Source organism: Lissotriton helveticus, chromosome 1_1 (assembly GCF_964261635.1).
Source record: "Lissotriton helveticus chromosome 1_1, aLisHel1.1, whole genome shotgun sequence".
NCBI classification, from domain to species: Eukaryota; Metazoa; Chordata; class Amphibia; order Caudata; family Salamandridae; genus Lissotriton; species Lissotriton helveticus.
The window spans coordinates 77,938,863-77,956,925 of NC_136057.1; the positions used below are offsets into that span (position 1 = coordinate 77,938,863).

Consider the following 18,063-nt stretch of genomic DNA (forward strand, 5'->3'; position numbering starts at 1 on the left):
GTATTTGGGCGGGACGTCCTAAACACGCCGCTTTCAAATACTGAATCGCAAAGACAAACTGAAATTCACAACTTGTGTTTTGTACATGTGTAAAAGTATATTTTGTACATGTGTAAAAGTATGTTTTGTACATGTGTAAAAGTATGTTTTGTACATGTGTAAAAGTATGTTTTGGGGCCAGAAACGGCCAGACCTCAAAAATGGTTTCTACATACGGCCCTTAGCTTCCAGTGAGTTAAGCTTCGATAACTGTCAGTCAGCCTGGCCTCAGTCTCACTCACGGATCAGTTGATGAATGCTGATAATTGATGTCAGTCCTGGATGTTGTTGACTGATGTCAGCTCTGGTTGTTGGAAGATGTTAACTTATTGTGAGTCCTGGATGTTGGGGTCTAATGTCAGGTCTGGGTTTTGGTAACAGATGTCAGTTCGGGTTGTTGGTGCTGGATGAACCCCCCACCCCCAGCACCACCCCCGAGGCAAAGTTGCATCTATCGTGAAAAATGACGGACCATTTGTATTCTGCACTATGAAACATTAGGATCAGTTTTGCAGTAGCTTTTTCAAACACCTGCACTTCTTAATTTGTGCACAGGGGCAATATTACCATATTTCAGATGTTTGCGAGATTTCATCTTTATAGATAGACTATTTATGTTTTCTTCTGATTCAGGTCTCTGAATAGGCTTTCATTTTACACACAGCAGGAGTCATAACAAAAGATTCCATGAGGAAGGATACGTTAGTGAAATGTTCTACATTACTAATCTTTACACTATTGACAAATACTATCAATATCATCTGTGCAAAAATAGATACTTTCGTAGAATTGATTGTGTTTTCACTTTCACAGGCAATATCTTGAAGTGGTTTTAATAGGCCATACTGGGCAACAATTGGTCGCAATCGATTACACTTGGTCACAATGGTTTGTGATTTTTCTTTTTTTGTCCCTAAAGGCATATTTCAACATTTGACACTCTTCAAAAAATCTCCATGCATTGTTCTCTGGTACATATTATACAATTCCCACACTAGAGTCCATACACAACTTGCCACATTAATATACTGTTCACCAGAGTCAGGACGTTTCAATAACTATCAGCTTAAATCATTTCACTGGTTTCAATTTGTTTTACTAGTATGACAACGTGCCAAGGCTAGATTCTCTTTGGCTTTTTGAGTAGCAGCACATTTAAATTACCCTGTTGGCTTTCATTCATTAGCTTGTTGTAGGAATTTAGAGAAGAGCATTTCAGTTAACTGCTTCCACTTTTTTGCTCATCACAATTTTCTTTTTTATGTATGTAATCGCATTGATCTTTCCCATGAGCAAAGTCACAGGAGGGAGTAGCTCTCTTACTACTGCAACTTATTTTATGTCAATCTGCTGAACGTTTGGCATGGGAATGTTTATAAAACAGTGTGAGTGTGTTGGGGGTGGGATGTGTGTGGGCGGGGGGTGTGATTAGGGGTGAATGGGGTGTGTGGTGAGAGTGCACTGGGACTGGAGTGCGTTGGGGGAGGCTGGGGCAAATTGGGGGGAGGCAGGGGTGTTGGGGGGAATGCGGGGGCGTTGGGGGGAATGCGGGGGTGTTGGGGGATTTTGTCATTTACAAAAAAGCCCTTACAAGTTCCACCTTAAACAGGTTTGCAACTAAGCTAGATTTGCGCTCACCCATTAAGTCAGATTACCATTCTAACTTTAGCTTTTCAAAGATATTATTTCTCATGCAAACCGGATATTTTCTCCCTCATACGCCTAGGCAGACTGAGTTATTCATACATTCAAACACTAGCCGCTTGGTTTTGCAGCGCACTGCTAACTTTTTTTTGGCAATTCCATGCTATCTCATCTGTAAGACGGATTTCAGAATTAGAGCTTGCGTAATATTCACTGCACTTGTAGGGGTTCAGTTCAGGTTAATGTCCATATGTTGTACTTTCTTTTAGTTTACATGGAACTATGTGAATGAACATCATTCCTGAGCGGAGGCGTGCCTAGCGTGCGTACGCTCATGGTGAGTCAGGCTAATTTTGTGGTTGAATCCTTTCTGACATTCACTGCACCAGTAGGGTTTTTCCCCTGTGTGAGTTCTCTCATGCTGGGTCAGATGAATTTTCTGACTGAAGCTTTTTTGACATTCTTCACACTGATAGGGCTTTTCTCCTGTGTGGGTTCTCTCATGATGTACGAGATGGATTTTCTGACTGAAGCTTTTTTCACATTCTGTGCACTTATAGGGTTTTTCTCCGGTGTGTGTCTTTTCATGCTGAGTTAGACTACATCTCTTAGTAAAACATTTTTGACATTCATTGCACTGATATGGCTTTTCTCCGGTGTGAATTTTTTCATGCTTAGCAAGAGTACTTTTATCGTTGAAGCTTTTCTGGCATTCAGTGCACTGATAAGGTTTATGTCCCAAGTGTGATCTTTCATGTAACGTGAGGCTGATTTTATGACGGTAGGTTTTACCACATTCAGAACACAGATACCGTTTTTCTCCAGCATGTGCACCTTCATGCTGAATTAAACTTGCTTTTTTGCTGAAAATCTTTGGACATTCAGTGCACTGATATATTTTTTGTCCCAAATGTGTTCTTTCATGTCGTGTCAGATAGTGTTTTTGACTAAATCTTTTCTCACAATCAGAGCACTGATAAGGCTTTTGTTCAGAGTGCGATTTCATATGTCGTGTCAAGTAGGATTGTTGAGTAAAGGTTTTCTCACATTCGGAACATTGATAAGGTATCTCTCCTGTACACCTATTTTTCTGTACTGTCCTGTTCAAATTACAAGCTAGGTTTGTCTCTTGTGAAGTGCATGGGTACACTACTTCTGAAATCTGCACAGTCTTATAAATAATGTACACTGTTTTTTGATTCAAATTGTGCTGTTGTTCTGGCTCTTGCTCTACAGTCACAAAGCCCTCCATCTCCTCGATCATGTGTTTCCTTGCTGCCCCCAACTTAAGGGTTCATTGACGTATAAGAAATTAGAAAGACTCCAGAAACTGCTTTTACAATCAGTCAGCGACTCTGCTCTGTATTGTCGTTACTTCCTGGCCAAATCCAGGTTTTAGACATTGGTTTCTTCTAAAATTCCAGGAATAGCTCTCTCTTTGTAGTCTATTTGCTGCAAATTACAGAATCCTTAAGCTTTGTTCCTGTCCACACTTGAAGCCACCTGCAGTATAAAAAAAAAAGAATTAAATTGAAATATCTTTCAAGGTGTAAAACTAATTTTAATGAAATTATTTAACAGAGAATGGCAGCATTCTGGAAGTAATGCATGTACTTTTCCGATAGGACAGAGTTTGTAGTAGTAGTAGTAGTATAAGGATTTATTTCGATAAAAAACCTATCTTAAAAGCATCGCATTAAAAAATACATTACATGCGTACCTTAGAAAAAAAAGAAAAAAGAATTTGATACACAAATAACATCGAAGCTAAAATCAGTGGTAAAAAGAAGAAAAAAAAAACAGGAATAAAGAGGTAAAATCACAATTTACAGATTAGAATCACAAATTATACATTTTCTTTAAATTCACAGATTATACATTTTCTTTTAGCCTTTTAGATCTAATGGCCCAAGCCCATGATAAAAATGTTGACAGACCACATACGTACAGCGACTGAGTGTCAGACATCAGGATACGCAACGCCTCATTGTGATGTCTAGTACCCAATAATCTACATAGTGGTTTAAGCCAGCACTTCCTCGGTGACGCATAAGCCGGACATGCGAACAGAATATGTGCAATAGATTCTGTTCTGGATTTACAGATAGGGCAAAAGGGTGTTGATTGGAATGGGGCATTCCAGCGGGCAGTTAATTCGTGCACTGGGAGGACTCCGACCCTAAATCTAAAATACAAAGCCCTATCAGCGGGTTTCTGAATAATATCAAGGTAGGGTTCTCGGAATGGCACATCCTTAAACCTTAAGAAGTCTACTGTTAATCTACCAAGCTTTGGATCAGTGCTAATTCTTGTTACGACCCATCTCCAATAAAGATTCTTTAATGTTGCCTCAGGGGTGGTAGACCTATTTACCCAGGCTTCATTGAGGCCCAATTCACCAAGTAGAAATTTTACATCTTTAAGCCATTTAATTATGTGACATCCCGTCATCGACATTACTTCTGCCAGCCCCTCTGCATATTTTGCTAGTTCTGGCACTCGCCACAGCCAGGCCCAAAACAGTAGGACTTTTGCCAGATCTTTAATCGAGTGGCATCCTAAATCAAGTAGCAAAGGTACCGATGGGGTGCTCTGCGGGAGTGCCAATAAATCCTTTAGGAATTTATTTTCTGATCTTAACAGCTGTTCCATATTGCAAGAACCCCACAGTTCCGCCCCATAGAGGGCCGAACTGACTCCCCTCGCCTTATAGATATCGATGACCGGGGCGATGGGTCTGGTTGAAGAGGAGCGCTGTTCCTTAAGGAGCACCCACACAACCCTTTTGTGGCTTAATAACATTTTGTATAGATGAGGGTTCCACTGCATGGTGTCAGAAATACGTATACCTAAGTAATTGAATACAGTGACCCTTTCCAAGGATACATGGTTTAGGACTGGGGGTCGCCCGAGTTTTTCCGGGGGGTTCAACACCAAATATTTTGTCTTGTCTGTATTTATTACAAGCCCTCTTTGAGTACAAAAGGACTGAAAATTATCTAAGAGACTCTGGAGGCCCATAGGGGACTTGGATATTAAAAGCGTATCGTCAGCGAGTAAGAGGGTTGGAATTCGCTCACCCGCCAGGGATGGTGCATCAGATGGATTTTCCAGCAAGTGCTCGACCACACCATTCATATATAGTGAAAAGAGAGTGGGAGCAAGAACGCATCCCTGGCGGATATCTCTCTCCACTGGGATTCTATTTGTCTTCTGCCCCTGAGTGCCCCACCTCACTTGGGCAAAATTGCCTTCATGGAGCCTCACTAGGATTGACAAAATATTGGAAGGAATCCCCATATCGGACAACACTCCCCATAAGCATTCCCGAGGCACCAGGTCAAAGGCAGTCTTTAGATCAATAAACGCAAGGTAAAGACTGCCTTTGCCTATAAAGATAGAGACTGTAGGGTTTTGAGGCACGGATAAATGAGACCAACATAAAATAAAGCAGATTGATATGTTAACAGTAAGTGTGCACTCACTCATATCAGTAACATATCAAATAATGATAAATCTATTTACATTTTGTATAGACCGTAAAAGAATTAAAAACAAATTGTTTTGCCATGTTAAATAATATCAAACTGAATAAACTAAACTTGCATAATCTTGTAAAAAGGCAGACACAGGAAAATGGCTGAATGGAAACCTTGAACGATTTCTCTGCCGGGCACCCTGCCTAATCCTACGGAATCCAGTACTCTCCCAAGGAGTTAGAGGTCAGACTGTGTGCCCCTTGAGGCGGTCCCATGCATAGAGCCCTCCAGTTGGTAGTGCTAAAGGTCAAGCTACCAACCAGAATAAAAAGGTCCTTAAGTATTGCTCGGCGGTGTCGCCTCTTAAACCCACAAGATAATAATCAAATGAAGAGGCAGGCGCTGGAGACTGGAAGGCAGGAAAGAAGGGTTTTATTCAGCATCTCTCCGGAGGAGAACACATCGGTTCGGACAGCAAGTATCGTCACGAGGTGCTCTAACCGCATCTCTGAGGCCTGGTCTCTTATACATAAGTTTATTGCTTTATTACATACAACACATCCTTGGCAATGCTTTGATGTACGGAGGGATATCCTCCGAATCTCCCCTTCATACCCGTTCCCACACACATTTACAGTTGAAGTCCCCACCCCGGTCACAACAGGTGATGATTACCGCGCAGCTGGACATTCCGCCAATTCATGGAATGTGGGGGTTTGGTCGGATCTCATAGGGTGAGGGCTTTGATCAACCTGGGGGTCCTTTGATAAGGGAAGCTTTCTACTGTACGGGGAGGGGCAATAAACAGTATCGGCAGGGCTAGGTGTCGGCCTGGGAACGGGGAGGACAAAACGGGCACACAGGAAAAGGGGTTTGCATCAAAAGGGCCTGGGACCATGAAAGGAATGAAGGGAAGTGTCGCGCTGGGAGCAGGATGGGGTTCTGAGGCAGAGCCGCGCTGAAGAGGGGTTTATGACCCAAGACGTGTGAGAGTGGAAGGGGGGGGGGTTGTCAGCGCGCGAGGGGTCGCCTGCGAGGTCGAGAGTGAGAGAGACGCTGGCTATCGGCACGGGGCAGGGAGGCCATGGTGTACAAAATGGCTGCCGCTTATGCGCACGAATGGGCCCAGGGAGAGCAAGATGGTGCCGATAATGTTGACATTTTCGGTCTAACCTTTAACAGTCCTCCCTTTTCAACATATCTAGCCAACTTGCCTACTCAATGTCAATCTTCATCAAATTCCCAACCTCGGCATCATATAATGCCCCCATGCGTTCGTTTCCAAAGTCCACGACCTTAGGACAAATACAGTTTGCACATAATGAACACAGGGGTGGCAGACATTGAATCCCTAAACATAGGCCACATATTACTACCACAGGAATTAGGATAATGGTGAACAGTCTCCAGCCCCAGTTCTTAACGGTGTTCCAGAACCAACCACCAAGCGACCATTCTTCCTGTTCCTGGTGGACTTCCGAAGAGAGTCTGTGAAGATGTTCGATGGCTTTGTACACTGAGGGCGAGTTGTCCGGTATGTATGTACAGCAGCTGGACCCAATAATGCGGCATGCTCCACCACGGTCCGCAAGAACCACATCTAGGACAAGGCGGTTCTGTAGGGCCACCAAGCGGACCGCTTGGAGTTCGGCGGTGTTGTTGGCAAAGATACCAGCCGTGATATTCATTGTTGTCTCAACTGCCTGCGTCAAATGTCGGATGGCCCGGCTGTTTGCCATCGGGCCCCAAAGAGGAACAAGTCCCTTCATAGCATCGAGGAACTGTGCTCCTGTTGAGTCGGCTTGCTCGATGTCCTTGGCTCGTTTTTGTCTATGATGATTCGCTGGGGCCACATAAGTCGGAGGAAGGATGAAGGAGATGTAACGAGTGCCCCCCCAGCCTTTGGGGAGCCAAGTGTAGGCTTTGGTGCCGCAGACGAAATACATGTTTGGGGACGACACAAAGGAAGGTGGATCCGTGGAGTCCAAAGTTCTGGTGAAACGACAGGCACTGTGGCCCACCAGCTGTGTCCCATGTCCTTCTATGCACATGTGGCCTGTGACGTTGATGACTGACAGGGCCACAGTCAGGGTGGCAGCCGTTCGTTTCCGCAGGTAGGAGAAGGTGGGTCTGGTTGGATTGTTGAACACCTGCATTTCAATTCGTTCTTTAGCAGGGATATCCATGTGGATGGAGTCGTTGGAGGTCTGCGGGCAGAAGTGTGTCTTTGTTTTGTTTCGCCGGACCCCGTGGGAGAAATGCGTTGCGGTTTTGCTGGAGGTGGCATTGTCCTTGTAGCTTTCTTGCAGGAGGATCAGCCAAGCAAGGCAGGAGCCATGAACCGAGAAGGGTGAGGGGATGAATGGTATCGAGTGTCCAGTGGCGTGGGGTAGCAACCCACAGATCCAACAGTTGGTGGCATTGGAGGCGAGATTGTGCTGGTGAAGGAGCTGTACGAAAGAGTTATTCCAAAACTCCTTTCGCCTCTCTCTGAGTTGGGGAGAGAGCGAAATCAGATAATGTTCCTTCGCGGTGATAGGCTGAGCAGTGGTCAGGAGTGTCTCATGAGAAGGTGAATTTTCTTCCACAATCCAGAGTGTGGTCATGAGGAGAAAGCAAAAAAGGATTGCGATGAAGAGTGCAATTGTCTTTGAGCTGTGGAGTCTGTCTGTTCTTGGGTTTCTGTAGTGGGTATTTCCTGTTGTCCCCATCATCTTCTTATTTGGCGCTTCCATCATCTTCTTATCTGGCGCTTCCATCATCTTCATTTTCAAGGTGCTCGGTAGTGGGCAGAACCACAGACTTAGTTTAGCCTCTCTCCAGGCAACCCTTGATTGCTTTGGGTCACCGTTTTGAGATTCAACTTAGTTCGTGGTCTACTTAGCCGAAGCTCCCTCCTTTCGACGCAGGAAATACCCTTCTCTGGATGGCACAGTGGGATTGGAGAATTTGGAAAGTTCAAGTGTTTCGGTATCAGGATAGCAGGTTAGTGACGGTCGGTCCTTGTTCAGGAGCTCTTCTTGGTCGCCAATGTTTTCCGCCGTGGCCAGGGTCGGGGAGACCATCTTACAGTGGTGCGCGTGCAGCCAATGCCTTTTCCCCTCCACGCGAAGAGCCGTCCGGGTGGTGATTAACACTTGCCAGGGGCCCGTCCACCGGGGTTCCAAACTTTTCGTCCGCTGAAAATTTCGGATCAGCACGAAATCCCCGGGTTGGATGGCGTGACCCGGACCCCTGGAAGCATCGGGGATGGCCTGCTGCACCTGCTGATGAATGACAGACAGAGTTTCAGTCAATTTATACAGATAATCAGACATTAGGACGTCCGGGACGTCATGAATGGAAGTTGGCTTTGGTGCAGACCAGATACTCATGGGTCGGCCGAAAACAACTTCATAAGGGGTTAAGTGATGTCTGGTGGGGGTGGAACGCATCGATAGCAATGCTAGGGGGAGGGCATCTGGCCATTTCAGACCTGTCGTAGCTACTATTTTGGCCAGTTTAAGCTTTAGTGTGGCATTGTGTCGCTCAACGAGTCCAGCGGACTGGGGGTGAAAGACTGCATGAAATTTCTGCCTGATGCCCAACCCCTTTAAGATGAACTGGATGACTTCGGCTATGAAGTGGGGGCCATTATCGCTCCATAAAATACGACAAAGGCCGTAACGGGGGAAAAACTCCTTTAATAGTACCTTTGCAGTGGCCATAGCAGTGTTGTCACGGGTTGGGTATGCTTCCACCCATTTGCTAAAGGCGCACACCACGACAAGCACGTATTTCAGGCCTTGGCACCTATCTAGCTGGATGTAGTCCATTTGTAGGACCTCAAATGGGTGGTTTGGGACCCCAAATCCTCCCCGGGGCACTACAGTTCCTTTCCCGGGGTTGTGTTGCAGGCATATCAAGCATTGTTGGACCAGACGTTTGGCGGAATCTGTGATTTTATCATTGTGCCAAACTCTGGAGACAAGTTCAATCATGGGGGCGGATCCTATGTGGGCAGGGGAGTGTGCCATAGCCAGTATGGGAATCAGGTATGAATCAGGTAGCAACCATTTGTTTGTGTCCCTTGTCCGCCAGCAGCCTTCATCGTCTTTTAATCCCACCCGTGCCCATTCAGTCAACTCGTGTTGTGAGCTAGCCATTTGAATGTCTCTAATAGTGTCTCTAGCGTCAGTCCATTTTTCTGCTTGTGACCTGGTCACGTACATATGTGTTGTCGTCCTATTTTCAGCTGTCGTTCGGGCAGTGACGTCGGCTAGCGCATTTCCCTGTCCAATGATGTCTGTCACCTTTTTGTGTGCCTGGCATTTGATGACTGCAAGCTTGTTGGGGAGAAGGACGGCCTCGATCAAGGCGGAGACTAGATCCCCGTGCAAAATGGGGGTGCCATGTGAGGTCAAGAATCCCCTTTCCCTCCAAAGGAGCCCAAAATGGTGAACCACCCCAAAGGCATACTGGCCGTCGGTGTAAATGTTTGCTGTAGTTCCTGTTGCCAGGATGCAGGCTCGGGTCAGGGCAATCAGTTCCGCTGCCTGGGCAGATCGTTGCGTGATACGGGCTGTCTCAACTACAGTTCGGGCCGTGGTGACTGCATAGGCAGCGGAAGTGGTGCCATCGGGGAGTTTGATGCAAGAACCGTCCACCCACAGCTCTCCGTCAGGGTCAGGGAAAGCCGTGTCTCTGAGGTCAACCCTACTTCTAGTCTGTTCGTCTGTAAGAGTCACGCAGTTATGTGCAGGGTGCACGTTGGGATCGTTCTCTGGCAAGGGTAACAGAGTTGCCGGGTTCAGTGTGGTGCATCTTTTCAGGGTGATATGGGGTGCAAGCAAGGTCAGTTCGTATCCAGTCAGTCGTGCACTCGTCAGATGTTGCGTCTTGGTTTGGTTCAGGAGGGTGTCGACTGCATGGGGTACCAGTACCGTGAGGGAACTCGAGAGTACGATCCCCTCACTCTGTCGGATAGAGATCGCAGCAGCAGCTACGGCTCGAAGGCAGGCAGGCAAGGCTCTGGCTACAGGGTCAAGAGTGGCGGAGAAGTAAGCGCACGGTCGTCGCTTAGGGCCGATGGCCTGGGTCAGGACAGATAAAGCGCACCCCTCCCTTTCGTGTGTGTAAAGGGAGAAGGGCTTTTTGTAATCAGGGGTACCTAGGACGGGGGCTGAACAGAGGGCATCTCGTAGTTCCGTGAAGGAGGTTTGACACTCAGGGGTCCAAGGGAGTGGGAAAGGAACGTCTTTACCTAGCAGAGAAAGCAGTGGTTTCACAACGAGGCTAAAGTTTGGTAACCACTGTCGGCAGAAGGAGGTGAGGCCTAATAGGGAGCGGACCTGCTTCTGGGTCTTAGGGACAGGGGTATCTAGAATGGTTTGGATTCGATCAGGGGTGAGTTCTCTTCCTTCTTTGGACAAAAGGTGGCCTAGGTAAGTGACCTGGGGTTGGCAGAATTGTAGCTTCTTCTTGGAGACCTTGTGGCCATTTTCCGCAAGGAAGTGCAGGAGTTGAATGGAGGCTGTGACTGCTAATGGAGTGGTGTCGGCTGCTAAGAGGATGTCGTCGACATATTGCACTAACACCACTCCGTCGGGTAACTGGACTTGATCTAGTTGTCTCTTGAGGGCCTGGCTGTAGATGCTAGGGCTTTCTGGGTAGCCCTGGGGTGCTCGGCAGAACCTATATGAGCGGTTTTTTAGGGTGAAGCCGAAGAGGTATCGGCTGTCTGGATGGATGGGGATGGAAAAGAATGCATTTTTGAGGTCAATGACAGTGAAGGTGGTGGCAGTAGAAGGAATCAAAGTCAGGATGGTGGTGATGTCCGAGACCACAGGGTACTGGGGTACCACCACTTTGTTGATCTCTCGAAGGTCGATGATAAAACGGTATGCTTTCTCATCTCCCTCTCCCTGTTTCTTGATAATGGGCAGGATAGGGCTGTTGCAAACGTTGCTAACTACTTCCTCCACTACTGCAGCGTCGACTAGCGACTGAATAATTTTTACCAATGCCTTCTCGCCCTCGGGCGATATCCGATATTGTGGAAGTTTTGGGAGAGTTGCGTCTGGTCGGACAGTAATGTGCACTGGGTCGATTAACATGCGCCCTACGTCCGAATCCGTCTTGGCCCATAGATATGGAGGCAGAGTGTCAAGCAGGGATGTGCCAGTGTCGGTGATGGAGAACATGCGTCGGGGAGGGCAATGTCTAAGCAGGACAGGGTTGTCGTAAAGAAAAACTCGAACTCCGTCTTGAGAACATCTAATCGTCGCTCGGAAGTGTTTCAATAGGTCAAGTCCCATAATGGCGTCAGGGCTATTGGAGGAAAGCAAAAACGTGGTGTCAGTGGTGTTGTTTTCTACGTCAAAGAGGATCGGGGCGGACAAAAGGTTAGTGGAGGGCGTTCCATCGAAACCTGTCGATGTTATAAGTGAGCCAGACAAGGGTGCCCCCGGAATCAGTCGTTTAGATAACGCACTACGTGTTGCGCCAGTGTCTACCAGAAATGGTGACGTGGTACCCAGGACCTTAGCAGTGACGTAAGGGCCTTGCTGGTCAACATAGAGCTCGACTGGATCCCTCCCTTGCCCTTGGCAGTCCTATGCAAAGTTGTGGGTGTCATCATAGTCAGATTGCTGGTATTGGTTCTGTCTGGGTCGATCAAATGCATTTGATCTACCTGATCTGTCGTTAGTCGTGTCATTTGAGGGCCCTCGCTGTTGTCCCTTATTTCTCGGCCCATTTGCTATGTCCTTGGGGTCTTTGTTTCTGATCATGTCCAGAAGAACCGGGCACTGGGATTTCCAATGGCCAGTCCCTTTACAGAAAGCACACTGGTCCTCTCTAATGTCTGTACGTCCACTGTGGGGAGTCGAAGTACGGTCTTGGGACTTAGGGGCATTCGTCTGATAGTTTCCCCGGTATTGGTCTCGTCCTATAGTCACCCCTTGCAGCTGGGCTATCATCACCCTCTCCTTCAAATCCTTCTTCTTTCTCTCGGTTGCCCTATCGTTTTCATTTTTCTGATGTTCATAATATTGGGCCATCTGGAGGATAGCCGTAGGTTTGGAGGCTGCCCAACTACTCTCGCTAGCCTGCAGTTTCTGGGAGACCTCGGACGACAGACCCTTAACATAATTTTGGACGAACAGATGGTGTCCGGTTGCAGTGGTCATGTCCTGGCCGCTGTAATCGGAGAACACTGTTTCGAACCGAGAGAAGTATTCCGATACATCCTCCTGGGGTTTCTGGCGACAGGCCGTTACTATCGACCAGTCCACTTTCTTTTCTGGAATCAGGGTTTTCAATTTCTGTACGATTTTATCTGGGAGGTCTAAAATGGATTTCAAAGGCTTCTGTCCCGGTCCTCGTTGTTTGTCAATTTCCTCGAATTGTGTCCAGGTATGTCCGAGCAGCTCATGGTGGTCGACTTTCCGGATTTGCTTCCACACATCAGCTGGTAGACATAACCCGAAAAACAAGTCGATGTCAGCCAGGGTCATAATCGTTGAACCTAGGGCTGTACCTAATTCAGTATAGAAGGCAGTGGGGTTTTTACGCAGGTCGGGTAGAGATTTCCGGAATGTCAGAATCTCTTGTCGGTCCCATGGCTGGTAGACCCAGTTGTACACTACCCTTCCTTTTGCATCTTGGTGGTTTGCATCATCGTGAGTCCCTGCACCTCGTGGAGGCACCCAGTAAGGGGCAGCCTCTCGTATTGGCATCATGGCGCTAGGTGGCTCAGTTTGTGGTTCGGTCGCCACGGATGTCGTGGGTTTAGCTCCCGATTCTCGTTCCGTGAGGTGGTGGAAAACCTCAAGCGTACGCGTAAGGAGATCCGTCACATCACACTCGCCCTCATCCCCGATATCGACCTTCCGGTACAGAGTCGTTAGGCTCTCGGGACCTTGGTCTCGATATCGGTCCTCGTATGCATTCAAGACATGGTAACACAGTCGTACAGTAAAGTGTCGTCTGTGACTCCCTGTATATGATTTAAACATATCCGTGATGTACTCTTCACCTTCCTTCCTTTCTACCAGTGTCCTTACTATCTTGTCGATCCCTGTTCGCTCATCTTTGCTTAGTCTGCTTATTCTGGCGGAACCGGTCCCTCGGGTCTCAGGGTCGCCCAACGTTGCCGTTTGCAGAGTATTTGGTACAAGAGGTTCGGCCGACATAGAGACCATGGGGGCCGATGCTGTGGCACTACCCTCATTTGCACCCGGGGGTGGTGGGTGTTGTGCTAAGGGTTGGGAAGGGGCATATGGAGGAGGTATGTAGATGGTCGGAGGGCCTAACAGCAAATCATCGCTCGCTCGCTTTTGTCTCGAGGATAAATCAGGGTAGAGCATGGAGGGTGTTCTAACCGGGCACTGGCTTGATGTTTCCATTTCTAGTTTCTGTTTGGCTTTCTCCCTTTCCTTTATCTCTCCTTCTAGCTTCTGAGCAGCTAGGTGGGCTGCTTTTCGCAGCTCTTTTTCCAACCTACTCTCAATTTTCCTTTTATGTTGTTCAGTTTCTTTGCGCCACATGCCGAAACTATCAAGCATAGCGGGCGTTGTCTTATTTTTACCTAGGGCTGTTTCTAGCGCGTTTATTTTGTCATCATCGAAGGATCCTATCAGTGGCCACTGACTTCCTTCATTCTTTTTCGTATATTTATGCCACAGTTTGTTATAGGCTATAGCGATCAATCCATGCTTCATGAACATGTCCTTATTAGGGGTGCCTTCCGGTGGAGCCGGATGGTTCATCTCTAATAAGCGGTCCGGGCTAAACAGGCTACCGATCAGTGGGGAGAAGACAGACATGACGGCTCGCAATGAGGGACAAAAAGTCAGCACTGCCTATCTTATCACTGTGCGCAAAGACTAGACAGAATATTTCTATTCTACGTTGTTTGCAAGCAGTGAATACCTCATGGACCAATAAAAATAAAAAAACAATTCAGTGGGAAGAATAAGTAGGCTCGCAAAGGTCTGCGTTACCTACCCTTTCACTATCTGTAAAAAGGGGGAGAGGGGCTCTTCCCTGTTTGCAGACAGAGAATCTCCAGAAAACAGTTTGTGAACAATAGTTCAGTTTCAAGTAATTGATCAGTGGGGGAGAAGGATAGACACGACAGTTGTATTACCTATCCTCCACTGTTTGAAAAGGGAGAGCCTGTTGTTTCCCCGTTTGCAGACAGAGGATCTCCAAATAAATTAACAAGGAGTAATACTAGTATTTTCTGGACAATTCAAATAATCATTTCGCAATTCGTCGTGTTTACACGACCTTACCCGGACCGCATGGACAGTTTCTTGTCTTCCGAATCCAGCGCCCGATCGTCCTCTTTTCCTCGTATTCCTCACGGCACTCCTGATGGTTCCCAGTCAGGACCGTAGATCACTCGAGAGAGGTCTGTTCGGAACCAGTGAAGTTCGGATGATCGGCTGTCAGACGAGGGTCTATCGGACAGGCGCGCTCCCGATCGTTGCAGTCGTTCACTCTGTCGTCAGGACCTCTCCCACTGGATCCACGAGTCGCTGATGGGCCCCACGTTTGGGACGCCAATTGCTAAAGGTCAAGCTACCAACCAGAATAAAAAGGTCCTTAAGTATTGCCCGGCGGTGTCGCCTCTTAAACCCACAAGATAATAATCAAATGAAGAGGCAGGCGCTGGAGACTGGAAGGCAGGAAACAAGGGTTTTATTCAGCATCTCTCCGGAGGAGAACACATCGGTTCGGACAGCAAGTATCGTCACGAGGTGCTCTAACCGCATCTCTGAGGCCTGGTCTCTTATACATAAGTTTATTGCTTTATTACATACAACACATCCTTGGCAATGCTTTGATGTACGGAGGGATATCCTCCGAATCTCCCCTTCATACCCGTTCCCACACACATTTACAGTTGAAGTCCCCACCCCGGTCACAACAGGTGATGATTACCGCGCAGCTGGACATTCCGCCGATTCATGGAATGTGGGGGTTTGGTCGGATCTCATAGGGTGAGGGCTTTGATCAACCTGGGGGTCCTTTGATAAGGGAAGCTTTCTACTGTACGGGGAGGGGCAATAAACAGTATCGGCAGGGCTAGGTGTCGGCCTGGGAACGGGGAGGACAAAACGGGCACACAGGAAAAGGGGTTTGCATCAAAAGGGCCTGGGACCATGAAAGGAATGAAGGGAAGTGTCGCGCTGGGAGCAGGATGGGGTTCTGAGGCAGAGCCGCGCTGAAGAGGGGTTTATGACCCAAGACGTGTGAGAGTGGAAGGGGGGGGGGTTGTCAGCGCGCGAGGGGTCACCTGCGAGGTCGAGAGTGAGAGAGACGCTGGCTATCGGCACGGGGCAGGGAGGCCATGGTGTACAAAATGGCTGCCGCTTATGCACACGAATGGGCCCAGGGAGAGCAAGATGGTGCCGATAATGTTGACATTTTCGGTCTAACCTTTAACAGTAGAGGAGGCTGCGACTGACTTTCTACCATGATCGATCGCACGGATGCCACGCTGAGAGCCATACAGTGGCAGCCCGTCAATTGTAAATTGAGCTCGGCTGACCAAGGGGGCCGCAGACTCCACTTCCCCAGCCCCACGAAACCATGATGAGAAGGGCATAGACGCTTGCAGAGGCATAGCTGAGATGTACTGGCAGAGCCAGGCACAGTGGGGCTGAATGGCTGTCTAGAAATAAACTGACCGCTGGGGCACGCACCGCTGGTTGGAGCCTAGAAGCCTGGAGGATGGTTGCCACAATGACAGCGGCTAGATAATGGAGATGAGGTAAGAGCATTCCTTAGGCGGTAACTGCCCCTGCCCTTCCTGCGTTGCGGACTGCTGATGCAGAGAGCGTACACAGTTGCAGAAGGCCTGCCTGAGAAGGCACAGAGGGCCGGGCCTGTGAGGTGCATACAAGTTGACATAGAGGTGCCTCCTGTGCAACCCCTCCTCCCTCCCCATTGATGTGATCATATAGTGGGGACTGTGTCCCGGTAACCTTGACCTTCCAACTGATAAGAGGTTGCTGAGAAGGGATCTTCCAGCTACTAACCTTTGAGACGTGAGAGGTAGTGGATGAGAGGGAGGCTTCTAATCACATATCATCACCCTATGCTCACCCCCATAATAATAAATACAGCACTCTAGATAACTGTAAGCCTACTAAACTCCCCTCCTCTCATCACTTCTACCTCAAGGAGCACCCCACTCACCCACTGTGCTGCCCAACACCTGGCACTCAAATGCCCTATAGCACAAAAGACAGATGGAGAAAAACTGTAGAACACCACTTCCCTCTACTCTTCATACCCCCTCCATGTTACCAACCACAAGACCCCAACCTCCACTTATACTTTCATCCGGGACTATGTGGAACCTACATTACCTACCACTCTTCCTTTTGCAAGGCGACATCACTCCCTTCCTATCCCCAGACCAACTAACCACTCCTTATACCCCTGCACCCCCCTTTGAGGCAGGACCTCCAACTAGTTAAAGAGGGTCTTCTGAACCTACTACACTTCTCTTCAATGATGGAGGTGCGCTGGAACCTCTACATGTCCTTCAAGAATGATCAATCATGCCTCCACACTACGGCTAAACTCTGCCAAAGTCAAGACTCATCCTTGGAAAACAAGACAAATTTTACCTGGAAATCTAGGCCTCATTAACCATCACGCCAGGCCACATGGGATCACTGACCCTATGCCTGATGCAGACATTCACTCCTTTCTACTTCATTTTCAGTAAATCAGAACATTGTTGTTGGAGTCTCCAAAATATCTGATAGGGAGACTGAAGAGAATACAGTCGATGGCCGCCAAGTTCGCACTAATGAGACCACGCCAGTCTTCAGCGTCTCAGGCCTTGGCCGAGCTCCACTGGCTCTCAGTTACACAGAGGGTACAGTTCAAGTCAATGTGCATAGTCTTTAAGGCTCTGTATGGCATTGGGCCCAAGCCATTACAGAGCAGATTGGAATGGTATGTCCCCCACGTAACCTTTGCTCCTCCTCAGCTAAACTAGTGAGAGTATCCAGGTTTAGAAGAGTTCGATCAGGAGGAAGAGAATTTAGTATTGCAGCAGCTTCGGCCTGGAACAAACTCCCAGCCGAACTTAGACAGATAGGTAATCTACTGCAGTTCAGAAAGAAGTTAAAGACCTGACTCTTTCCTAGGGCGTAAGTATGTGGACGTGACTTTCTTATCCTTTTTAACTCTGTACTCGCTATTACACTCAAGGTTAATTGATCTCGTGTGTTCAAGCGCCAGGATACCCGTAGGGTCACAGTGCGCTCTATAAATGCGGAATACAATACTTTAAACCTTGATAATTTACTATCAGTCTCCACATCTCCTCAAGAAGCTGTGGTTATCAAATCCCACCTCAAGTCAATGCTTTTGAATTGCAGGTCAGCGGTTAGGAATGCTGCGAATAAAGCCGACCTCATACTCTCGCAAGATCTGGACCTCCTGATCAGACCACAAACTTGGCTTAATGATTCCTCCTCACCAGTTTTGGACGTTCTAGTTCCCCCTGAATATAACCTAATCAGATTGGACAGACATCACAAAGTTGGGGGTGGCATAGCTTGCATCTCTCGCTCAACTTTCACTGTTTGCTTGTCTCTATTTGCGTTTTCTCTCCCTTCTTCTTTTGCCTTCCTCTCTCAGGTCCCGAGTCCGCAGCTGCTGGCTTCTGCTCTCCCTCTTGGCGCGCGTGGATGCATGAAAATGCAGAGATGACTGCAACTGCTGACAAGACATGCACGCTAAAAGCTGTAGCCTGGAATGTGAGGGGCCTGAACTGCGGTAGAAAGATGCGGTTAGTGGCAGCGCTTCTTAATTGATATAGAGCAGACATCTGTTTTTCACAAGAGCTGCATCTGATGGGAGCCTCATGTTCACGCCTGCAAGCGGGATG

General features: G+C 47.8%; 1 protein-coding gene across 1 annotated transcript in view; it reads right to left on the reverse strand.

The window, feature by feature from the left end:
- Nucleotides 1-209: 209 nt before the first annotated feature.
- Nucleotides 210-18,063, reverse strand: part of LOC144767678 (uncharacterized) — a 121,807-nt gene continuing 103,953 nt past the window's right edge. Inside the window, exon 2 of the mRNA XM_078651075.1 lies at nt 210-3,186. Coding sequence (XP_078507201.1) covers nt 1,979-2,947 — 969 coding nt within the window. The 5' untranslated portion in view covers nt 2,948-3,186 and the 3' untranslated portion in view covers nt 210-1,978. The remainder of the gene's footprint in view (nt 3,187-18,063) is intronic.